The sequence below is a fragment of the Sapajus apella genome, unplaced genomic scaffold (assembly GCF_009761245.1).
Source record: "Sapajus apella isolate SASKATOON/1434 unplaced genomic scaffold, GSC_monkey_1.0 scaffold23, whole genome shotgun sequence".
NCBI classification, from domain to species: Eukaryota; Metazoa; Chordata; class Mammalia; order Primates; family Cebidae; genus Sapajus; species Sapajus apella.
The window spans coordinates 15795419-15821869 of NW_022436963.1; the positions used below are offsets into that span (position 1 = coordinate 15795419).

The following is a 26451-nucleotide window of genomic DNA, read 5'->3' on the forward strand; positions in this document are numbered from 1 at the left end:
TTTGTACTTCTGGCTGGAACATTGTAAACTTTGTAGATCTGAAGAAGGGGTAACAGGTTGAGTCAATGACATCCACAGAGCCCCAAGCCTTGGTCCCGGAGGATTTCTAGAATATATTATTAACTCATTGGTATTCATTGTCATGCTCTCCAATAGGCTATAAATTCCTCAAGGGATGAATGTTTATGAGTCTCCAGTGAAAAGGATGGTGCCGGGCACAAAGTGAGCACTCAAGAAATGTCAGCTGATTTGTTGCAGAGACAATTCTAGAGCCATTTCTGACTACTATTAAGGAATCAAAGGAAACCCAGGTAAGTGTTGAAAATTTTGAGATCTCTAGGTCCAACATTTATTTCTTTAAAAAAAAAATTGGTTTCATGCTTATTTTGAAAAACTTAGGAAACCTGGCAAAGTTAAACTTATCAATATACCCCACTAATATTTTGAAAAAGTTCTTGCAGACTTTTTTTCTAGTTATATGTTAAAAGAAAATACACATGGGATCATACTGCATGTACTGTTTTGTATCTTGTTTTTTTCTGTCTAATCTCCTAAGTGTTTTTATATATCATGCAATATTCAGATTCATAAATGGCACTCACTTGAACTGGCTTTGGAGAGTCAATTGTCTACATTCTTCCTAGTCCTCCATTTAGTGACATAATGGTGACAGCTTGAAATCAACTATGGGGAGAATATTTACACCATGGCAATTGACAAATGTAACAAAATAGGGCCTTTTTTTTTTTTTTTTTTGGAAGAGTCAGTCATTAAATATTTACTAGCACTCTGCTGACTGTACAATATTCATTTTTTTAACCACCATAATTTGTTTAACCAAGCCCTTGCCACCCGAAATCTAATTTGTTTCGAAGTTGATGCATTTTGTTGAATGCAGAAGTTAGGCACATAGCTACGATCATTTCCTTAGGACCCACTTTCAGGAGCTGAATTACGGGATTAGACTCTAGAGCATTTGTGAGGCTCTTGATAGATGTGGCCAAATTGCCCTCCAGAGCAACTGTTCTAATCACATTCCCAGGAACAGTTGCAAATGAGGGTGTCCCTGGGGAAGGTGGGAGATGAATCCCTGGCAAGGGGGAAGGCACCAAGCACATACCTGTGGGCACTTGGCAGCGCTGTAGCAGTCTCCGGCTGTGGCAAAAGGGACAGGATGTCCTTCGCTTGTCCTTGCAAACCGTAAGTCAGTGGCTGTGGGGTGGAGAAGGGGTTAAGGGTAGGAGAGGGTAAGAGTGAGAGAAAGGCAAGGAAGGAACAGGACATTAACAAGGAGACAGAAGGGAAGAAGAAGAAGAAGAGGAAATGAGAGAAAAAGGAGCAATATGAAGTATTAGTGAGCAAATGGATCCAGATGCTTGCTTGCTTTTTCCTCATTATAATTGTGGTTCTGAGAGCTTCATTCCCTGGGCTTCATCAGCCCTGCCTGTCTGTCTCCCCACAGTATAGAAGTCAAAAAGGGGGTTTCAAATGACTTTGGAATTGATTCCTATGTAAATAAATATGTGAATCGCCTCACTTAAATGTAGTGTAATTGGCTGGTTGAGAACCCCCTGTCATCCTGCATCGCAGGCTTCAGGCCAGGGGGAAATAAGCCAGAAAGAAAGCATTTCCAGCTACTTAGGAGCCATTCCCGGAGGTTTCCTCTGTCCTCCCATGGCCTAGGCACTATTATTGCCAAAATGTGGAGCAATTAGAACCCCCATCTTGAAATTATTAATGGCAGTTTCTCAAGTTTGGGGCTAGCCTATAATTTTTTTATTTTTTAAAGAGCCAATAAATACAAGGCCAACCCTAAGTGCATGTTGTTAACCCCTATTGTAGCTTCTGAGGTGAGCTCTGCACATGGAAAGGGAGGAGTTAAACTGAGAATCCTGCAAAAGCTGTCTGCCAGGGAGACTGGAGGCCAGAGGCAGGTTTCATCTTTCTGCCTCGTCTTTCAGGAATGGCCTTAATCTTTCTACAGTTCACTACACTTTGGTGAGAGGGAAATCCCAGTGCTCCATTCTGCAAGGAAAGGGGCCCTTGCCTGCTTCAGCATGTAGAACCCTTGGATCTTAGCTGGGTTTTTTTTTTAAGTAGAGAAACCGCTGACCCTTATCAGTCTAGTTGAAGGAAATTTAAAGTATCTTGGTACAAATCACACTTAAACTATCTCAAAAGCAAAGCAAAGCAATACTATGGGGATAATGTTAATCAGGAAAAATTAATTATTCATTATTTCTGTTTTTCCTTTATTCAAGGGAACACGTTGAGGTATTTTAGCTGTCCTTAACCACTCCTATGATTAATGTCCCCAACAGAGTTGCAGTGTTGGTAAGAGTATGAAATCAGCCCACGCACAGGCTAGTTTAGAAAAGGTAATTCTGTGTTCCATTTTTCTTCTGCAAATTGACAATTGGATAAAATTAGTTTTACGCCCGTGTAAGCATGTACACTGTGCTGCTGAAAGCTGGGGTGGGGGTGCTGAATGTTGCCCATAAATTTCTTAGCTTTGGGGTTTTGTATCTGCTGTTTATTCTACCTTGAATACTTCTGCTACCACCTCTGCCTTCCCTACACTGACCCCTGTGCCTGACCAACCTTAACTTGACTTTGAGGTCTCCATTTCGATGTCACATTTTCTGGAATGCTGCCCTGACCTTTCACATTTCAATGGTGCTTCTTTCATGTGCTTTCATCTACTCCATTCATTCATTTACTACAAATCAGAGAGAGCACCTCCCACATTTCAATGGTGCTTCTTCCATGTACTTTATCTACTTCATTCATTCATTTAATTCATTCATTACAAATCAGAGCAAGCACCTGCGTTGTGCCAGCCACTCTCCAGGCACTGAGGACACAGCATCAAACAAAAAGGACACGCTCTGCTCAGGATTGTCCATATTGCACTGTCAGCTCCCAGTCTTCTTCCTCTCCATACCCTCAGCACCTCCCTGCCACCCAACACGCAAGGCGTGCTTGTGGTCTGAATGGAAAGAAAAATGCACATGTTCCCTCAGGACGCCTCACTAACTTACTTATTATCTGCATACTAGTCAGGTCTATTCTGATTTTCTGAAAACTGGAAAATCCAGCCGCCGTGTAATCCTTCCGACATTGGCAGTCATCACGTCGGCTCCCGTTATAGGGACATTCCGTTGGGTTATGTAACCTAAATTATAGAGAGAATGTTCTGGTAAAGATGGGAAAACATTTGCAGGGACCTCCAGGCCATTGGGATCTTCTGGGCCTGGCTCTCCTACCTGTGCCCATAAACCTCGGAGAAATTCTCAGAGTCTCCATGCACCAGTGTCACGTATTCTTTGGGGTGATCAGAGTGCATCCCTGCACAGAATATCTGAAAGACCAGAAATAACCCATGAAGAGTGGCTCAGAAATAGGTGATGAGAGCAGTGATCACTCACTCTAAAAATATTCTTGAAATAATGCATGGTATCTGACATTCACCTTCAGAAGCTTTCCTCTAATGATCAGGAAATATTCACCATCTTCACTGGCACCTTTGAGTCTTTTTACCTCCTTGCAATTCTGGGGTAACTCACCTAGAAAACACAAATCACAAAAAATAGGGTGTGGCACTCTGAGATGTGAATTATCTGCCTACAGAATGAATGACATTGTTCACACTAAAACTTTTTAGCAAAGGGAATGATTTCTTCATTAAAAATTCCATATTTCTAAAAAGGGCAGGCAATCAAATGAACAAAGAGAGCCTGTTTTTCATGCTAAAGAAAGATAACTTCAGTTGGCCAACTTACAGTTATAGGTATTACGGCAGGTTTTTCGTTCTTCTGGCTTCAGATCAGTGTGGCATAAGTGGCTGGGTTGGTCCTCATTGGTTAAACATTGCACGGATCTCTGCATCACTCCAACGCCACAAGACACTGAGCACTGTAAAATGAATGAGAGTCAATGGTGTAGCTATGGAATGTGGAAGGCACAGGTTTCTAGTGGTGTGGAGCTCAGCCCTGACATCATCATGTACAGGGTGTCACTTCAGACCCTGCATTGCTGAATGTAAATAGCTGACATTTACTGAGCACTTACTATGGGCCAGTCTCTTTGCTAAGCCTTATAGATTCATATTTATACATTTATAAAAACATATATATATGTATAAAACACTTATATGTGTATATAAAACTGTGTAATTTTATAAATATCTACACACACACACACATACACACACAGACAATTTTTTCATTTAAGCCTCACAGTAACCCTATGAGATAGTATTATCATTATCTTATTTTTACAGGTGGGAGATTGGGGCTTGAATATTAAGAAATTTGTTCAAGGTCATAGTGGAGCCAGGATTCAAACCGTAACTGCTTTCATCTCTTCATATACTTTTTCCTGATCACTTTTCAAGACTGAGAGCTGCCTGGTCCAGAGCCAGGGAGTTGTGACAATCTTCCAGGGCAGTCACAATTAAAATATTCTGCCTTATTGTACCCCAATGCAATGAAGTATTTCTTACATAGAACATACAGATTTCTTAACAACATAAGCAACAATAAATAGTCCTTCTATAACTCTTATGAAGTGTCAGATTTTAAGTATTTTAAAAAATTATTTGCAGTAAAATATTATATAAAACATTTGCCATTATAACCTAAGTGCTTTGTATATACAGGCTGAATATCCCTTCTGAGTATCCCTTATTGGAAGTGCTGGGGACTAGAAGTATTTTACATTTCAGATATTTTTCAGATTCTGGAATATCTGCATTATTACTAGTTGGATATCCCTAATCTGAACATCTGAAACCTGGGATGCTCCAAGACGTATTTCATTAGAGTGTCAAATCAGCACTAAAAATGTTTGGATTTTATAGTATTTTGGATTTATGGATTAGGGATGCTCAGCCTGTGTAAACTCATTTCATCTTCACAGCCACCTGTTTGGCAGATGAGGAAACTGAGACACAAAAGTTATGCAACTTGCCCAAGGTTGTTCACTTGGGAAGTGGCAGAACCAGGGTTTAGATCGAGACTGCCTGGCTTCAGAGCCCATGTTTCAAGCACCAAGCCACATTTATGAACAGAAAGAGGTCCCTTTGATCCCTGTCAGACCATTTCAGCTTGCTAACTCCAGGGTGTCTCCTGGAAGTAGAGTTACTCAGGAGAGTGGGTCAGGCGGGACATGTTTAAGACGGGGTTGAGATCCAAGGGCTTTCAGATTTGAGCACTCAGTCTTCTACTTACGCTCCCCCAGTTTCCAACTCTCCAGGTGGCTGAGACAGGGCACTCCCTCAGGTAGCAGGGGTGGACACTGGGGGGCTGTGTGCCCGGGCAGTTGACAGTGGTTTGGTAGCTGTACTCATAATTCTCCTTCCCGGTATAAATCTCGCTGCACGAGACAAGCCTTTGTTTGTAGCCTTTTCCACAGGTCACTGAGCACTGTGAAGACAGGGGTTGAGAGGAGAGGTTCAAGCAGTTCCTGGGGGCAGCCCACAATAGGCCCCTGACCTCCACACCAAGCACTGACCGTGTGACTATGCTGCAGAAAGCTGCCACTTCATTAGCTTATTTATTCATTTCAAGTGGCAGGCCCTGAGCACACAGGAGACAGGCAACCCTACAGGGTGCCTACGAGATCTGATGCTTCCACTGGCATCTTCTGGGCCCCCACTGCAGGTGGGGGTGCCTCAAGCCCCTTCTGGGGGTTTCGAGGGGAGGAGGAGGGGGAGGTGCTCCAGCTGTCATTCATTCAGTTTGCATCGTCAGCCCAACTTCACAAGTTGGCAAAGTGCCCTTTTCTAAACCTACGATGACAACCAAATTGGGAGGAGAAGAGGATCCAGCAGCTGACCCATGAGTCAGCAATTTGAGTGTGAAATACAAGCGCTGAGCCAAAGGGGACTCTGGGACTGTTTTCCTTCCCTACTTGGTGCTTTCCTACCTGCCCTCCACTTAATTTCCTTCTCTCCTCTCTCTCCCTGGCCATAGATTTTATTTTATTTTATTTTATTTTTTATTTTTATTTTTTAAAGACAGTGCCTTACTCTGTTGTTCAGGCTGGAGTGCAGTGGCATGATCTTGGCTCACTACAAACTCCACCTTCCCGGATCAAGTGATTCTAGTGCCTCAGCCTCCCAAGTAGTTGGGATTACAGGTGTGCGCCACCACACCCGGCTAGGTTATAGATCTTGACTGGCATGTTACCTTTATTCTTTTCTATCTCTTACTCTGTATCATGCCCTCATCTACATTCTTTTATCCTAACACTACAGCATTTAAATATACTCAACCAATACAGAAATGGAGAAGAAAGAAACATCGTACTAGTGTCCCAACTTTCAACCTCCTTAGCTAACTTTTTTTTAAAATCATTTTCGATTTAAAAAATAAAACTGAGTTACAATTAATTTAGTTTTGATGGTATTTTTAGCAACAGCATCAAATAACTGGTCATCTTTTGTAAATGTGATTCATAAAATTGGGGTAGAGTGCCAGTTATTCTCTAGACTTAGGGTTCTTGGGTGAGGGTGGGATAAACTGCCCAAAACAGTATGCCACATGGGGTATATTATGCTTTTTCTGCGATGAGGGACCACAGCTTTCACCAATTCTCAAGGGCAGTTAGAAGCCACAGTGTCTGCTCTGCCCTAATGTTTCCTGTTGCTTTTAGTCACATGGTTTTCATCTACTACAACTCTTCCAGGGAAAAGGCTCTTCTTGAAGAAACCCCAGAAACAGGAGAGAACAAGTCCAGCCAGAGGCATGCAGAGCATCCCTGGACCTTCCCTTCCAGTTGGCTCAAGACATAGACATGCTCTGTGTACATTTCTTCCTTCTTTGGCTGCTGCTGTTCAAATGTCTGAAGGCCAAGTTGACACCAGGCCAGGGAAGTGTAAGGTCAGCCCGGGGTGTTTCATGCAGATGGCTAATAAACTCTGTCCAAGCTATGGGTAACTCAGTTTCTAACCCAGTGTTTGCATGCATTGACATCAGTCCATACTAACTTAAACAAGCCTGTGTGTTTGAGAGAGGCAAGGAATGATACCCTTGACCCCCACAAACCGGGAGCAAAAACAGCCCCCTGGTTGTGTGGGGGACCCAGTGGGAGACAGGCATTTGCTGATGGAACTGAGCCCCAAATATGGTCAGGCTAAATGCAGAGGCCTTTGCATCTCTAAAAAGAAGCTGGCAAGAACAGATGCTCTCAGCTAGCTGATATCAGCATTGTGAAAATGTTGACTGCTGCTGGTTTCCTTAAACCATTTCAGAGCAGAGTTACGAAGTATTAAGAGGCTTCTCTCTGGAGAGAGAAGCTCATACTGTAGACTCTGCATGCCTTGGTGTATGTGCTTGGTTCCACATGAGCATGCATTACTTTTCTAAATTGAAAATAACAGCAAAGCAAAATAAAACAATAAGAATGTGGGTTCCTCGCGTGAGCTGTACACTTTAGGCCCCGCTAGGAAAATGCATGTGTCAATCAGGACTGACAGAGCTCTTCTTTGCCAGTCTAGCTTGGGCCTCCTCAAATTCAGGTGGAGCAGAGTTCAGGGAAAAACACAAAGAACCCTCCAGGTAATAGAGGTCCCAGAGAGAAGGCATGTCTTCTTTTCTAGAGAGAATGCTGGTGCCAGTCCCTTTTGGCACCTCTCCCCTCTGTGCAGGCTCCCTTCCCTGTGGTCCTTGTATCTGTGCTAAGTATGTTTCCAGCCCTCTAGCTGTTGCGCATAAATTTACTAACTTTTCAACTCATGATGCACCTGTGAATTTACAGAAATATGGAAGGCTTCCTTTTTTCTCTTTAATCTTCTCCCTGTCTCATCTTTTGGGACTTATGGTTATATGAAAGCTATAGGAGTAATATGACTCAAGTCCTAGAAAAAGATCAAAACTCTTTTAGCATAATAAAAGTGCTACACAAGAGATAAGCTAAGATAAAGATGTCAACTTGGCCCGGTGAAAGGTGAGATCCCCCTGCGTTGGGATCTGGATGGGTTGGAACCTATGCCTCAAGCCCAACGGCAAGAACTATTCTGAACACTTATTTGGATTCCACATGTTCCTAGCTGACCAAGAGCAAATCAATTTCCTAAAGACCAGAACCATGTCTCTTCTTCACTCTCTAAGGGTGTATAGCACTATTCAGGGCATACTCAGAAGATGCAGGGTTGGGGGTTGAACAGGGTTTCCGAACCTCAGCACCACTGACATTTGGGCCAGATAATTCTGTATTGTGGGGGCTTCCCTGTGCAATGTAGGATGTTGAGCCCCATCCCTGGTCTCCACCTTCCAACCCTGGCCAGTTGGATCCCCTTTCCCCAGTTGTCACAAGCAAAAAAGTCTCCAGACACTGCCAAATGTCCCCTTGAAGGACAAAACTCACAGGAATAAAGCCTAGGGAGAGATAATAGAAAAGACTCTGAGATCAGCTTTAGTGCAGGGAGCAATTCAATACCTAACACATACATCATCTAAATGCAAATATTCATCTTATTAACATATGAAATTGCTGCCCTGTCAAACTTTGAAGAGACCCAGCAACAGCAATCATGTTACCTAACAATCTTCAGTACCTTTACCATGAGTCCAGATGCCTCCCTTTCAAATCTCTAAATTCTTCTGGGCAAATGACAACTGGTTTGAATGCTACAGATCTCTCATACAGATATGAACATATTATGATGTTTGAAAAGAATATAATCATGCTATTATTACTATTGGTTTATTACCAATAAAAAGGGTCTGGATAAACATTGTGTACAGAAGGATATATGAAACAAATCGTACTTGAGATACTTTGGAAATTACAGAAAATTATTTCATTCCCCTGAAGCTGTTTGTTAAACAGGCAAAATATATCTGGTTCATGAAAGTGCTTTGTTTGCCCCTAACAGCGTTTTAAAACCAAAAATTTGAGCCCCCATTTTCAAGTTAGGAAATCTCACAAGCTAGTCAAGAGTTTTAGTCACTCTTGAAACATCAGGTCTGGTAACACTAGACCACATTTCTGCATGGCCTCAGCTGGATGAAAGAGATTCTGCTTCCTTTACACAGCACGTGCTAGTTTGTCACAGCCCCCACCTCTCCCTGTTGTCTCCCTGGCACTACAAAATTTTCTTATATTTAGCTGTCTTCAGGCACCTAAAAGCATCCTATGAGTTTGCAGCCCCTGTCGTTAATTCCTTCTTTATGCCAATAGGATATCAAGGGGAATCACAGAATGTAGACCTGAAGGGACCTAGAGACCATCTTATACATCTCTCCCACTTTGCATGCAAGGAATTTGAGTTTGGGCAGGCTGAGGACTTGTCAGAGAACACACAGTTCACAGTGGCAGATCTGGGAGGTAGGCTCAAGTCTCCTACATTCCTGCACTCATCCCTCTGCTGCTCTCAGGCCACGGAGGATGAGCTGAAGACGGTTACAGGGGCCCCAGGATGGTACCTCTGACCATTCTCCTGTGATCCAGACATACTCGCAGGGTTGCAAACTGCAGCGTTCTCGGTCCGCAGGCCGCTTGCTCACGTCACAGCGCACACTGTGCACCTCACTTTTGTTGTCATCCACGCACATCACCTTGCGGTACCGGGAGCCTTCGCCGCAGGTCTTGGTGCACTGTTAAAGTCAAGCAAAAGGGAAGAATAAACAATGGTTCCTCATATCCTATGACTGTAATTATGTGTTTACCTGTGTACATAGCCTTTAAGATCATGAGAGCCCTGAAGGCAAGGATTGCCAGAGAACTCCTCATTTTACCCCAGTTATCTAACAACGCTGTTCCTGTCATTTACCACCTGGCTCTCTAAAGGAAGGAAGGAAAGTATAAATGAGTCAGTCTCAGTTTAGAAAGGACCTTAAATCCTATTTTACTTCAAGCACCTACTCACAAGTCACAAGTGACTTGCTTTAACACTTACGGGCAAATGGTTACCGAACTGGTGTCTAAATGCCTCCAGGGTCAGGGACATCAGTACCTACCCAGGTAGTCATCTCATCTCATAACACAGAACGAAGCAAATCTCTTTGTATGTTCCAGGCCCTTCTCCTAGTTTTCTATTCCAGGGAAGCATAAAGAAAAGTTTCAGCTCTCACAAGAAATCTCCTCCAGCTCCTTGAACAGGGCTTTCCTGCAGCCCCAGGAGCCTTTTCTTCTCCAGGGGAACTGCTCTCATCCCACATCATCCTACAAACATTCACCAAGTTCCTACTAGGTGCCAGGCGCTGTGACCGGTCCTGAGTGGGCACAGATGGCACATTCCCTGTTCTCAGAGAGGATCTTATATGTTGGTAGCAAAGGCAGACGATAAAGAAGATAGCTAGGTAGCGAGATTGAACAATTACTGTAATTCCATTTTCCAGATGAAGAAACCGGGACTTGGAGAGCCTAAGTAACTTGTCCCAGGTCACATATCTCTTTGTGAGGGAAATGGGACAGATATGTTTATTCCCATAAGCCAAAGGATGATTAAAGAGCAAGTGGTATGTTTCATTGTGGGATAATCTCTACACTGTCCACAGATTCTTATTTGTTTTGCTTTAACGAAAGCAAACCCCATCCCTGAAGTTTAATCTTAGTGCTCTGTGTTGCTAAAGGTCACCCAAAGCGTATTTTATCTAAAGTCTCTGTGTCACTCCACATTTCAAGACTCTAGACTACATCGGGCAACCCCAGTGAGCTCATTGAAACCTGTGCCAAGGACTGCTATGGTTTCTTTTAGGCCAGAGATTGAATAACCTGTTGGCAAAAAGCTTATCTAACAACTGTGATTTTTTGTTGCGTTGCTAGCATGCTGTCTTTTCTTTTCTTCTTTCTTTTCTCTTTGAGACAACGTCTCCCTCTGTTACTCAGGCTGGAGTACAGTGGTGTGATCACAGTTTGCTATAGCTTCAACTTCCCTGGCTCAACCCATCCTCTCACATTTTAGTACCAAGTAGCTGGGACTACAGGCATGAGCCGCCATGCCCAGCTAATTTTTTTTTTTTTTTTTTGGAGAGATGAGTCTCACTATGTTGCCCAGGTTGGTCTTGGACTCCTGGGTTCAAGGGATCCACCTTCCTTGGCCTCCCAAAGTGCTGGGATTACAGGCATGAGCCTTCATGCCCAGCTAGCACACTGTCTTTTAAAATGTTTAATTTTAGTCTCTTTACGGAGAACCATAGACAACACCTCTCTTTTCCATCTAACGCGCAGTCTTTCCTTTTATCACCTGCCTTGCCTCAAAGGTATTCATGTTTGGGATTCAGCTTCACTCAGAAATGTCTTCTATGATATGCCCCATATCTTTTTTTTTTTTTTTTTTTTTTGGTGATAAAATACACATAATATAAAATTCACCATTTTAATGATAGTAAGTGTACAATTCAGTGGCATTTGGTACCTTGAAACATTGTGCAATCATCACTGCATCTGATTCTAGAATATTTCATCACTGTAAAAGGAAGCCCTGTACCTGTTAAGCAGTCACTCCCCATTTATTCCTTCCCACAGCCCCTAGCAGCCATCAATCTGCTTTTTGTCTCTGTAGATTTGCCTATTCTGGGTATTTCATATTTATGGAATCATCCAATATGTGGCCTTTATTACCTGACTTCTCTCCCTTAATGTTTTCAAGGTTCTTCCACATTGCAGCATGTATCAATAGTTCATTCCTTTTTAAGGCTGAATAATATTCCATTGTATGCATATACCACATGTTTATCCATTCCTCAGCTGATGGACATATGGGTTGTTTCTATTTTGGCTATTGTGAATAGTCCCACTATGAACATTTGTGTACAAATTTAAACACCTATTTTCCATTCTTTTGGGTATATATACCTGGGAGTGGAATTGCTGGGTCACATAGTATGCCCTATGTCTTTCATGAGCTATCCTGTTCCTTTTGGAAGCAGAAGGGATATGCTGGCATGTCTTGGTAGCCCCCTGTCACTTGCAAACTTAACTTAAAATTGCTGCTGCTTGGGAGCAAACCTCAATATCTAGAGTATGAAATTACTCCTCATTTTTCTGGAGCATAAGCATAACTTGAAACCACTGTGAGGTGAGCACGAAGGAGCAGAATCACTTCAAATTAGTGTAGGAGGCTGGCTGAGCTTAGCTCCCTAGCTCAACCCTTGCTCAGTGGTTTTGGGCTTTTCTATTCCCCTAGAGTATGCTGGGAACTACTGCAAAGTGATAAATTTTTTTTTCATCATTGAAAAACTGAGTTAGAGAGCCATTGAATGTTTAAAAAAAAAAAAAAAGAAAGAAATCTTCGAAGTGTCGATATACGCAAATACTTAACTACCCATAGAAAAAGCAATTCTTTAGAAAATTAGGACTTAGGTGACTCAGAGAAGATCCTAATTATTGCACAGCTAAACGTGGACTAAATCTTTCAGTATCCCAGTATCCTCTCTTGTTTTCACTAATCCACAAGGCTTTAATCTGCGTCAATAAGTAACAGTTCAGAGCAGAAATACAATGATTCCTAAATACTTTATGCTTGTTAAGCGTTTCTCTCTGGGTCTTGAAGAATGGTTAACTACCATAAAACTATTCTGCCAGCAGTGGAAAAAGGAGCTGGGAAAATTTACTTTGAATATAACTTTTACAAAATTAAAAATTAAACTAAGTAAATAAGTGACTTGCCCAGTGCTTCCTAATTAGTCAACAGCAGCTCTGAAAATCACATGGCAAGGGTTTTTTTTTCCTGGAATCTTAAATCCTAACTAGGGTATGGGGGCTGGGCAATCATAAAACAAATCCAGCCCAGGCTATCAGGTTTTATCAGCTTTTTGAAATTTGGCTTCCTCTGCAACCCTCCATGATTTATGACTCTTTTCCCCTGTCCTGGAATGTGATCTAGAACTTTCTAAAAAACAGTTGGAAAGATCAATCTGCCTCATTTTAATTTCTAAAAGGTTTTCTCTAATTTCAGTATGGCTTTTAGAAAATTCTCTAGCAAAAGTAATACCACCAGCCTCCTTGCATTTCATCACATACTGTAATTCAGAAAGAAAATAATCACACTGCTGGACTAAATTGGGCAGCTTGCCTATTGCTGTGCAAGCTCCATGTACCTTTAAATGTGCTGAAATTAACAGGGGGAAAAGAACTTTTCCAAATTGGAGGGTGAGGAAAACCTAAAGTAAACCCTGAAGGTGGTATTTTATTCAGCCAGGTAGGTTGGCCCCAGAGTGATGGTCTAAAAAGGATCATTTAATGCGATGGGTAGAAATTGTCCTTAAAGATTGTAATCAAGTTGCTTTATACTTTCAAATGTATCTTTTGGTGCAATTCCCTAATTGCATGGGGGGAAGAAAATCACCTGATGTTCACAGGCCCTATCTTTTAAGGTTGTTGATTTTCTCCATGGATGAAAGACCTTGTCAGCTCTAGTGCCAGGTTACCACTGTTGCACAGTGTGTGGACGGCAACTCACAGAACCACAGAGTTCCAGGATTTTTATGTCATGAGAAGCAGCAATGACAAATCAGTTTATCTACCATTGCTTTAACTGGCAACAACAAAAAAAGCAGTCCTTACTTCGAAGCTCATTTTAAAGTCAGGTATATAGAATTTAGATATTTTTGCTCCCAAATAGTATATATTTGCTAAGGGTGAGGGGGTGGGAAGAAGGAGGCAGAAATAATGCTATGGAGACACTTCGTAACTTTGAAGTCATTCATTCATTCATTCTGTCAGTATTTTACAATGAACCAAGGTCTATGCTGGGCACTGGGAGGCAGCCCCCATGGCTTCCTATTGCACTTCTCTCCCTGTTAGGGCACCCAGGGTGGCAGCTCTTCTCAGCTTGAGGTCTCATGCTTTAGCTCAGCTGGCTAACTGGTGACCCCTGGGGTTTAACACCTAGGGCTACCTTATGCAGTTTTGTAAGCAGATGTGGTTTTTGTAACAGAGTGCATTATTGAGTAAGAAGCTACCAGGGAGAGAAGAGGAAGAACAATGGAGCAATTCCTGTGATGCTGCAAAGTGGGGGCCCAGGTAGCAGCAGATGAGCAGGAGGAATGACGGAGGACATCAGTTCACTGGGCAGGGAAGGAAAGAGAACATTCTTAGGAGGGGCTCAGCATGCCTGGTGGCTGGAGGTGCGAAACACCATGGGTGAAGAAGCAGGGGAGGAGAATGACCACAGCAGTTTGGGGTTTTCAGAGCGTATGACTTGTGCTTTGAGATTTTTGGACCATCCCTAATGTCTAATGCCTGGAACTTTGCAAGAGATTGATAAATGTTGGTTAAATAAATTAATAAAATGAGCAATAAAGAGTTTGTATCTGGCTCTGTGCACACATCAAAACCTGCTCATTCCCTACTGTTAACTTCAGAAAAATCTTTTAAATCAACTGACCAAGGACCTGCTGCTCATTTCTAACTTTTCTGTGTTAAGGAGTTGAACTTGGGAATCATTCTACAGCTGATCTTAGTAAAAGTCCTCAGAATCCAAATATGTGTTGGAGTGGCCCAAGTCCCTATATTGGACCAAATAGCAATGAGGTGAGCAGTTCTGCAACATTCAGACATATCTGAAAACAGCTTGTCTGTGGCATTGTGACAAGAAACTAAAACAGCTGTTCTTACAGAAAAAACAGAATTTGCTTGACTATGCTTTTTTTTTTTTAATTTTTTATTTTTTTTTGAGACAGGGTCTTGCTCTGTCACCCAGACTGGAGTGCAGGGGCCCAATCACGGCTCACTGCAGCCTTGACCTCCTGAGCTTAAGCAATCCTCCCACCTCAGCCTCCCAAGTAGCTGGGGCCACAGGTGCATGCCACCATACCCGGCTAATTTTTGCTATTTTTTGTAGAGATGCAGTCTCACTACGTTGCCCAGGCTGGTCTAAAACTCCAGGGCTCAATGATCCTCACACTTTGGCCTCCCAAAGTTCTGGGATTACAGGCATGAGCCACTGGGTCTAGCCTGCTGACTATTCTAAAAGTCATTTTAGAATGTCTTTATTCTATAGAGTGAAAGATCGAAGTCCATCAATTAGCAGGCACTGCTCTATGTCTCTATCTTTCTTTCTTTCCTTCCTTCCTTCCTTTCTCTCTCCCTCCCTCCTTCCCTTCCCTCCCTCCTTCCCTCTTTGCTTCCATTATTCCCTCATTCCTTTCTCCCGCCCTTCCTTTCTTTTCTTCCACTCTTTTGTCCCTCCATTCATTCACAGACTCATTCATTCAACAGGTGCCTTTGATGTTATATGTACCATGCTAAATGATAGAGAAGATTCTGGTAAACAAGCTTCCTGACCTTAAATGATAACATAGATGAGGAAAACAGGCAACGAGAATTCTGGATGCTAACTACCAGAATACAGTAATTTGAGGGTACTGTAAGAGCTGAGTGGAGGAGCATCTGACTCAGATTTAGTGGGGCGGTGTGATTGGCAGAGGCTTCTGATAGGAAGTGACATCTTGGTTGAGGCCTGAAGAATGAGAAAGGGTGACTGAGGTGAGGGTGGGAGCAAGGTGGCCTTATGACGAAGAGGTACTACAAGGGAAGAGAGTATTCCAGGTAAAGGGGAAAAGGAACACGTGCAGGACCTGTGGGATCAATTCCTCAATGCTGCAGATTCAGAGCCCCATACAATCACAACTCAAACCGGATCAGAAGGACCTCTGCTGCTCTAAATGCATTTCTATGTCAGATTGTAATATTATGAACAAGTAAATCCTTTGTGATAATAATTTTCAAAAGAATTAAAAATGCTTTTAAATTTTTTTTTTCTCCCAAACAGCCCCATTATAATTCTAAAGTGGGTAAAGCTGACCACTACGAGGACAAATTACTCACCTGAAGCTCATGGTGGTATTAGAAGCCCAACGCCATAAAGCGCAGGCTGAGCTGAACTGCGGTCATCACCAGAAGCCTCCATCCAAAGGCACTGTACTCAAGAGACATCTATTTTGGGAAGGCCTAACATGTGCTGGGCATTGTGTCGAATCCCTCTTGCCATCTCACCAAATCCTCACTGTGACCCTTGAGCAAAGTCTGCCATATAATTCCCATTTTGCAGATGAGCTAAGTGAAGTCTAGAAATTCAAAGTCAACTTTTCAGAGCCACATGCTGAATAGAATTTTGCTTACAACATGTTGTTTCTAGAGTGTAAACAAAATGAGACATGGAAATGTGGACAGAGCATTTTTCTCTTGTCCAATTATTTTGCCCTATGCCTGAAAGTCTAGGCTCTACTCTCATGGCATTGGGAAGGTACCCTGAGGCCCCTCTCCCCTGCGCAATCAATGGGCCTCACAATGAATAGGGCAAGTCCACTGAGAGGCCCCAACATCATCAATACTCTCCCAGTGACATGGGTTAAGGTTCGATAGCCAACTGGACAGAGAATCTCCTTTTTAGAAGGGGCTGGTATTATCACCCAGGAAAGGGAATGCACTTTGATAGCAACTCTCCAGTAAGAGACTTGGCAAGTCATTGAGAGGAAAATAAAATAATTCGCTTTAGGCAAATTATTTTATGTTGGCATGGGATTAGTGAAGATAATGATTCAAAGTACAGGTGCCAGAGGTCAAGCTTCCGGCCTTTAAATTCCAGCCATATTTTTTACTAAACACATGATCATTGACAAATTAAGCTACCTAAGCCCCAAGTTGCCCCTATTAAATGATGATAAAAATATAGATACTACATCAGAGAGTTATGGAAAGGGCTAAGTGAGGTACTTCATGTGAAAACATTCAACATAGTGCCTGGTTTGTAGCTTAGTAAACAACAAACTTTATTATTTTTGTTAGCATCAGTATTAGGGTCATTGTACTTTACAACTCTAGGGGATGCTCCTCACATTGTAGCCTATAAAAATGGCACCCCTCAAGGCTGTGCAGTGTACAACCTGTGTGGCTGTACAGGACATCCCTGATGACCACGCCATGGTGAGGGTGCAGAAACTGTGCTTCTCAAGGCAGATGCCTGGATTATTTCTCAAAAAGGGGACAGTGCCATATACCACGGGCCTGACATGAAATACACCTTGCCAACAAACTGGGAGATTTTAATAGTCCACAGAGGGGAAGCAAAAAGGAAAGTGTGCATTCAAGAAGCAGACAAGAGTTCTGAGGTGATGGCCAACTACTGCTAAGAAAGAAGGGCTTTCCTGTAACGGGGGGCTCCCGCACATCCCATTCAGTGGGCTAAGAGGCTGCCCTGTGGCGCACCTCTGACCTCAGGTCAAGGTGTCACTGATGTGGGAGAAAAGTGGAAACATGTGCCTGCATCAGTGGATAGCAGGTAAAAATGTGGCCGAATGAATGGATGTGAGCGCAGGTGGGAGCAAGGAAGGAGGTAAGGGCTGTGATTTTGGGGAGCCTGAAGGGTGCTATATTTACAAGTGACCACCCAACTTACTGCTGAACAAAGGCACTTTTGATCACAAAAGTAGGAATAATTCATAATTACCTGAGGACTACCCCAGCCAAACAGGAAGCATGGCCACCCTTTTCCTGATTTGATCAATTAAGGTAATTGCCCAGTTACTGTCATCCTTCACTCTCAGTCTTGCTGCTGCTGAGGAGACATTCTGAGCAGGCTGTCAGTAGGCCTTGCATACTTGGAAAACATAAAAACTTTTGGTGGGGCTTCTCCCAGCCTCCAGCTGCCCTGGGCCTCACTCTGCCAATGACAGGCCTCCTATAGAATACCATAGGAATATCACAGGAGTATCTCATATTCCATCCACTCTCGCCACCCCGGTATTCCTTCCTTAGACTCTCCACTTTGGGTGAAGGCAGATGAGTGTGTTCCCAGGAGGGTGACTATTAGACTCTGCTTTTCCCATTACTCACAGAGTCTTTTCTCTTTGTGAGAATGGCAAACCATTAGTAAACTTCTTAAATAGAGGCCCAGGCCAGGCTATCTCCTGAAGCCTTCTATTCTTATACAGAGTTTAACCACAATATTTGAGTGAGGTGTAAAACAGTTCCATCTGCACAGCACATGCAAAGAAGTAAATTTTAGGCATATTTTGCGAGTTCGGAGAAGAAGCATTTCCTTAATGCGTATGTGGCAAGGTTTTTCCATTCTTTGGGATGCAGAAGGAATTGTAAACAGAGCTTACATTTTTGTGATTGGCTCTAGCATTTTCAAAAGCTGGCTAAAGTGCGAGCAGTCAGCTTATATTCATTTCTGAACACTCTCTCACTTTCTGCTCCACAGAGCAGGGTTGAGTTTAGCATGACACAAAGAGGGAGAAGGAGAGAGCAAGTCACGGTAAGTTTGAAACAGGATCACAAAGAGAATCAAGAGGTCACACTGAGGGGGAGAGAGAGAGGTGAGGGAGTCTCCTCTTCCTTCTGTATCTAACATGGCCAATCCACAAACCATAATTGATCATAGATAACACTATTATCTTCAGTTTTCTCAGAACAACTCTGCAAAGTTACTTCATCCCCATTCTACAGATGGATAATCCAGGGCTCACAGAAACCAAGAATCCTTGTTCTAAGTCCCTTGGCTAATGTGTGGCAGTGCTGGGATATGAACCAAGTCTGCAGAATTTTATAGTCTCTAGGGTTCCAAATAACTTGTGTGGCTCAAGTGCTGTTAGGCCGAAATATAACTGCTTTAGGCATTCTTCCCTGCCACTGTCTGGTGGGAATAAAAAAGTAAAGAAGGAAAACAGCAACAAGACTGAGTAGATGGAGAGGGTGAGTTTCCTAAGAAAAGAAATTACTGCAAACGATAGAAGTAATCCATGAGGAGGCGAGGGAAGGGGGAAGACCAGGCTGGGTGGCTAAATCCCAATAGGGTAAAGAATGCAGTTCTACAACAAAAACACAGGGACACAGGGAGGGGAACATCACACACGGGGCCTGTCGGGGGTGGGCGTGCTAAGGAGGGATAGCAGGGAGATGGGAGGACAGGTGAGGGACAGCATTAGCAGAAATACCTAATGTAGACGATGGGGAGATGGACACAGTAAACCATAGCACATATATACCTATGTAACAAACCTGCACATTCTGCACATATACCCAAGAACTTAAAGTATATAAAAAAAGAATGCAGTTCTAGTATTTCACACTGGTTTAAGAGAACAAACTTAGCATCAACTCTTGCTTCTTCTGCTAGCTAGGTGCTAGGTATGTGACACTTGGACAAATGATATAGACTCTCTGAACCTCAGTTTTTTCACCTGCAAAATGGGATGATGATAATAATAATAATCACCTTGTCTGGTGGTTAAAAAGATGAAGTGAAGTGAACCAAAAGTACCCAGCACAGTGCCAGGGGTACAGCCTAACTTTTCCCCAAACCATACCCTTTCCCTGTGTTCTGGAAAGCTCTTCCTGGTGGGGAATTTCCTATCTTATTTTTCATTATCTCTGCACCTCAAACAGCACGCATTGTGTTTTCATGCCAGCATCAATGGATACGGTTTTCTTTCTAATTCTTTCCTTCGTTTTCTACAATTTAATCTTCTGCTCTGGAAACAGAGGTTACCTCCTACAGAACCTTCCTGCCCAAACTTTTCTCCATGGACATAGTGTTTTCTTTAAGCAAACATTAACTTGAAGCCAGGAAAACAGCAAGTCTTGTCCATTTCTGCATCGACCATCAACAGAGCAGTTTCTTCAGATATCATCCTTTTTTTTTTCTTTTGAATGTTAGAAATCTTTCACTAATTAATCAAGGTTGCACATGAATGCCCATCTTCTACCTGACAGCCAAAGTCATAGAAAGAGGAAAAATACAGAGTAGGTTCTACCTGAAGTCTGCCCTGTGGCTATTTAAACGAATACAGAATGACCATCTCTGGAGACACATATTTTAAAATATTCCTTCTATCTCCACCCTCCTTCTGTGAAAGTTATCTGTATGGATTTGCATTTGGCCCATGGCCTTTTTTTTTTTTTTTTTTTTGGAGGCGGCCAGACTCGGAACACTCAGGAACACAGACAGACTTGGGAATTGCTTAAAAACGAAAAGTTCTCCCACCTTTGCTGGAGCGAGCGCTCGAGTCTGACAGTGAACCTTTTGGGAAAGAGCCAGCATTGTAACCGTGCTCGATGACTTCTCTGGCTTTATAGGGACCGGATGTGATCATAGCAAGGGGCGTGTACGTAAAATGCCTGACAGGTACCCCTTTGTGGCTCTACTTACTTCTTGCCATTCCTCTGCCCTCCAAGTATAGAGAGGACACCGTGGGCCTTGGCAGTCGCGTTCCGACTCCGGTCTGGTGTACGGGTTGCACTCCGTCTCTCTGGCTATTTTGTGTGTTCCAATCTGACAGCCCACATGCCTCTGCTGTACGCCTCGGCCACAGGACACAGAGCACTATGAAGACAGAGGACGTAAGTGGGAGCTTCGGCTCATTTATTTTGGGGGGCGGGGGGTGTCGAGGGTCACAGAGGAGGGGAATGCACTCCTAATCCAATGACTTTCATAGCTATCACATCGCTTTCTAATTTGCAATGAAAGGGATCCCAGAGCATGTCCTAAACCTGGAAACTCACTGCTTATCTTAACCATGCTAGAGAGTGAGGAAAGTGCTCAAGTTTGGAGGAATCCCTCAAGTTAATGAAATTCTTGAAGGACTGAAGAGGTTGATAGAAATCACTATGAAACATTTAGCACAACCTAGAAATGATGCTGCCATGAGAAATGAAAGTTGCAATGATTTCTATCCCGGAGGACTTGAGATTCATGAAAACTGGAGAGACAGTGTTGTACAGGAAGAATTTCTTGGCAGATTAAAAATATAACCCAAGGAGAGCAAACCACTGAATATTTTAGGACCTTATAAGTATAATTATTTTCTCCAGTCTCTTCCTTTTCTTGTTCCTATTCCTGGAGATAAGTAATATTTTTCTAACCATGGAATTCACTAAAGAATTTGTATCTATTTACAACCTCAGATGAATATATGAAGAATAAAAAGCTGACAGGAAAAACCATTTCCTCGAGTTTAATGTTTTTAGCCCTTGAAAAATATTGTTAATCATGTTGAACATTTTGTTGACCAAGTTGCAAAACACCATATTAAATCTGCAATTAACTTTCCTCTAAATTAATTTTTAATGGTTTCCTCATTGCTAGGTTTCATAATCTCAGTTATGGCCAGCCCAAGAATTATTTTCTTAATTAAGGTTTTGACAATCAGAAACTAAAGGCAACGTTTGGAAAGAATGGCATATTATTACTCTTAGCTATTAAAAATTGTTTTCAAATTTTTGTGATAGCTCAGCCTCCATTTATTGGTCTGGTGTTGAGAAAACAAGTTTAACATACATTAAAGCCACACTCCTAAGAGAAATTCTTCCTATAGAATCATGCTCTTTCAAACTTGAAAAAAAAAAATTTCCAATTAACCTGTAGCAGCATTCAACTTTCTCTGAGGCTAATAATGGAAATTTACTATCAAGAATCATACCCAAATGGATTCTGCTGAATGTTAATTTTCCTCCATTTCAGATTTTAAGAAAACAGGTAATGATATTTAGAAGGTAGCTTGGGAAATCATATTGTTTCAGATAAATCTATGCCAGAGAGGAAGACCATATGTTCACATCGAAGCTAGTTGAACAGATGAAAACTTTTTGGATCAACATAGCTACTATTGTTTGGGTTCAATTGTATTAATTGGATTGAATGAATTTGTGACCCACAAGAAACCAGACTTTTAAAGTCATTATGTCCTGGGTGTAATGGGAGGGCTCCTGTACACAAGTGATGATCATATCTACAGAGAATGGCCATTTAATGCTCATTAGAGCTACATGAATAATATTTCCCATTGATTACGCTAGGAAAGAATGAACTGTAACATGGTAGAGTTACCCCATAAATAACAGAAATGTTCAAACATTATCATCATCATCATCGACAACAAACGAAAACCAAAAAGTCTTTTGACTATTTCAATTCGGGGTCTTAAACATAAAAGAGCACATTTCCGGAAAAGTATATCCAAATGGAAATACAGGAAGAATATTATAAACAAACTGGAGTTTGGCATAGGGCTCAAAAATATGCAAAATCTTATAATGTTTTAATAACCTAAAGAAAAATGAAAACATATTAAAGACTTCTAGAATGTATAAAACTCTTCAGGCTACTAAATAAATAAAACCTCTTTTTGATGCTATTGTTATTGAATAAATTACTTACGGTTCAACGAAGGCACGGTACTAAGAGCCTTAAGTATCCAACATTTAAAAAATCACTTTCTACAATGTTTGATAATTTTTCAAAAGACAAATTAAGATAGAGGAGGGTTCCATTACACAGTATGTCATTCTGGCTTCTGATTTTCATAATGTCAAAGCCAGGTTTGAAATAACACATTCAGAAGTTTCTACATGACTTAAATGCTCACAGCAAGGTACAAATCTGCCTTTCTAAATAATACATTCACAGTAATCTTTGCTCACAATGAGGTGCACTGCATCAGAGTTGGTTTTCTGTGCTCAACTTTTCTTCCCATGCTGTCTCAAGGGAGGCAACAGTTTGCATACAGAGCCAGCCAGGCTTGATTGGAACAGAGAGATTTGTGCAGACACCCCATGAATAAAACAGCATCAGAAAGCCCTCTGTGTGACCCTGGAGGCAGTGATGGTGGTGGTATGTGTATATGTGTGTAAATCTAAGATTTTTTTTGTTGTGTTCAGTACACTCTTTAGTTAGTTTGCAGATAAAAACATCTGAATGGCCTCTATTAATGTGTTCCCCCCACAGCCACCTTCCCACCATCACAGTCTATTCGTGAAGGTTTGAAAGTAGATGTTTTTCATCCGAACTGCTAAGCTGGGAGCTATGTTTCATCTCTCTCTACTCCCCACTGTGCAATGCTAGTATGCAGAACTCACCAGCTTAAAAGGGGAACTGGATGCTTATTTCCATAGAGGGAAAGAATCTCCATGGTACTTTTGATGTTTAGGAAATCATAATATATACTTGAAAACACAGAAAGAGTTTTATATACTTTCTTCCAGTATTACTGCTGAAATTATGGTGTTGACATTAAAGCAGCAATTAGTTTGAAAAATAACTATATAAACCAACTTTTATAAGTAATAATAATAACAATAATAATACAAACTTTTACTAAGCACTTACTATACGCTAGGATTTCTATACTACCATACAGTTTATACTAGTATACTGGGGTTTCTCAATTAAATAATTCCTTTTTTTGTGGGGGCTGTTCTGTGCATTGTAGAAAGCTTAGCAGTATCTCTGGTTTGTACTCACTAGACACTAGTTGCGGTCCCCCTCATCACCCAAGTTCTGACAAACAAAACTGTCTCTAGATATTCCCAAATGTCCCATGGGGTACAAAATCGCCCCCAGTTGAAAGCTTAGCTCTTGGCTAAGCATTTTACACAAAATACCTCTGATACTTCCCAATAAATTGTTTAGGCAGATACTCAAAAATAAATAAAAAACAGAGATAATCACCCTAACTTAAGCAAAAACAAAACTAAAACCACAGAGTAAAATTTCTCTTAGACAATGTAGCATAGCTACTGCGAGTATGAATTTGTGATTCCGGTTTTAAAACGGTACTAATATGATGCAGTCTTTTGTACTAGGTCAGCGAGGCTGTGGGTGAGAAGTCTGTCTTCAAACAATTCAACATCAATGCTCATGCTTCAAACAAAAACAAAGTACAAGGAAAGCATAAAATACGAAAGTGACTCTAGTTGTCCTCACTGACCACATTTGGCTTCCTTAATTTCTCAAAGAACACAAGCTACACATTTGCCACATCTCTTCATTAAACACTTGAAGGACACTTCAGAATGACACCACAACCCTGCTGCTCTAATTGTAATTATAAGAAAAGTCTTAATCAAGAGGGGATGGTAGATTCCTAATGCAATTTGCCAGTTTCCATTTCAGCATTAGCACTGAAGATCTTTTAAAAATTAATGCTCATTTCATTGAATGTAAGACAGCACTGATTGCAAGACAAACCATTATATTTTGTAGCATAAGAAAGACAACAAGGTCTGTTAAGGAAATCGTGGCATTCCATAGATTGTGAAGCCCATCCTGATCACAAAGGTATTGAACTGTGAAAAAGACCTGCATCTCAGAACTGATGAATGAATTGCCTGAATGAATTCATGATTGATGAATGTGTTGGTGTGTTACTTTCATTCTAATCTGATAATTTATTCTTTTTTATTTTTATTTTTAAAACTCTATACAGATAAGTTAAAAAAAGAAGTTTTACTGTGCAATGCCTTTGTATCACGGGAATGTAGAGTCTTCACATTTGTCAGTCTGATCCAAGACCTTGATGCTGATTTTTATCTTAAAAGTTCATAGGCATTCCTTAGCTCTTGATTTAAAATATCTAATCAAATTAAACATAACCTTTTCAGAGAGAGAAAAACCCTTTGAGACTTTAGTAAGGATATTCCCCTCCTTCAAGAAAAGCTGATTTTCTTTACAAATTCAAGATTTCAGAAGATGCAGAAATGAAATATTCTACTTTAAAACTCAAAATATCAATACTGGGGGAGAAACGGTAAAGATTAGTATGGCTACAGTAGTTTCTATCCCAATATTCTATATATCACATTATCATCAGACCTTTGGATGTGGTGAGAAATTACACCAATTATTTTTCCTACCTTGAAGACAGGATGGCTAGGCTGTAACTACCAGCAGAAAACAGAAAGACCAGATATAAAATCTTCTAACTATTGCTGCAAGTGGACAATCATTACTCTTGCTTAATATCACAGCCTTAGGGATATTCTTGTTTACTAGTGGATCATTAGGAAGCCAATAACTTTAATCATACAGACCGTCTTTCTCCATCAACCACTGGGTCTGATTATTTTCAGGTACACTTCTAAATTGCCCAAATTGAATTTTACCCATGCAGGACTTTGTTTTGCCCGCTTTTATAATTCATTTCTACAAATCAAATCAGGGCATTATAAGACTGGCCACAGACCATTATATAACTGTGTTTACTTGCATTTTCTAAAAAGGTGACTTGACTTTTCCAAGCAATCATTTTGAACAGGTGCAGTTTTTTTCTCGGGAGGCATTCTGATAATCCTATTACCTTATGTTGGCAAAAACCCCCAGGGTTTAAACCTAATCATTCCAGCTTTGTAAGCAATTTCTGGCTTCCCATCAAGATCACGCGATGCTGGATTAAAACTCACTCTGTGTTTACCAATAAAGACCAAAATATTCTTTTAATTATCCTTTGTGAATATTGGCCTTTAACATGAGCATCATTTATATGCTCTGAACTTAATATTCAGAGATAAATACAAATAGGTAAGTAGACGGTAGGGAACATTAAAAAAAGTAACAGGTCGTGAAAGTCCACAAGAGGACAAGCTAAGTAGCATATCTTAAATAATGCTAGCTGCAAGCTTTCACATGAATTAAATAGCTCCAAACAATAAAAGGGCTGGAAGTTAACAGATGGCAAAGATCACTTAGAAAAACATTAAGAAGGATGACTGGTATAAAATACAACCTTGAATGTGATCCCTTAAGGAAGGCAAAGGAGGAACTAGCGATGGCTGGGTACAGTTTTTTTGACTGTTAAATTAAAACAAACAACACCACCCCCACCAACCCGTGTTTCATTATGATAAAGGCCTTGAGGGGGATGAGGCCACTGCCCTAGGCAATGATGGCTGGAAGATATGGAGGGCAGTGATGCCAGATCAGGGCATTTAGAATACATTCAGGTTTCTTGAGAAATTTTCCATTAGTCATATTGAAATAGAGGATTCTCACATCCTCCCCATGTTAGTGTAGCTATGTTCATAGCTGCTTTGGGGCCTTAAGAATCAAGATTTTAGGCTCTGGAAGAATCCATTCTAGAATCTGCCAACCTTGAACCTAGCTTCTCATCGATTCTCTAGAGTCATCTGCATGATTCTCCACTGCATGGAAGTGCCAGACATACAGTAAAACCTCATTGACTCAGATCAGTGGAGAGAAGGATCAGCATTAAATACAAAATACTTTAAAAGAAGTTGAGCCCTATTAAAATTAGCACCGTCAACCAAACTAAGAAAATGTGCAAATCTGGAGTTACCAGATCTATTTCAAGGATTTGATGTGAATGGCTTTAGTTCACATATCCAGTGTTTATAGATTCAACAGAAGCTTCTAAAGTTCCTGTTTCAAGTTCAACAGGGAAACTCACACCTGGTTCCTGACTAGCTTATGAAATGTTTAGAATTAGTGGAGTCTAACTGTAATCAGTGTCTTGGGTACTCACCCACTTCTCCATCCCATACACACATCACACTCGTCCAAACAAAATATTACTCTTGAGAGCCTACTAGATTCAAGACCCCTGCAAAGTATTCATGATTGCATTAAATCTTCATAAGAGCCCTGTGTAATAAGCTCAGGAAAGTTAAACAAATTACCCAAGGTCATATAGCTGGAAAAGAACAGAGAACACCCCCTCCTGTCCTTTACCTTTTGTAAATAAGCAAATGAGCAGAGATGTATTT

The 26451-nt window shown here is 41.3% G+C and overlaps 1 protein-coding gene across 5 annotated transcripts in view; it reads right to left on the minus strand.

Moving 5' to 3' along the window:
- ADAMTS9 (ADAM metallopeptidase with thrombospondin type 1 motif 9) overlaps positions 1-26451 on the minus strand; it is a 166872-nt gene that overhangs the window by 19143 nt on the left and 121278 nt on the right. For 4 of the 5 annotated variants that reach the window (XM_032290404.1, XM_032290402.1, XM_032290403.1 and 1 more), the window contains 8 exons: positions 20105-20278; positions 9432-9602; positions 5232-5426; positions 3783-3915; positions 3472-3566; positions 3267-3361; positions 3042-3175; positions 1121-1212 (listed from right to left, as the gene is read on the minus strand). In XM_032290404.1, coding sequence (XP_032146295.1) covers positions 1121-1212; positions 3042-3175; positions 3267-3361; positions 3472-3566; positions 3783-3915; positions 5232-5426; positions 9432-9602; positions 20105-20278 — 1089 coding nt within the window. The remainder of the gene's footprint in view (positions 1-1120; positions 1213-3041; positions 3176-3266; positions 3362-3471; positions 3567-3782; positions 3916-5231; positions 5427-9431; positions 9603-20104; positions 20279-26451) is intronic. The other variant, XM_032290405.1, reaches the window with a different exon arrangement.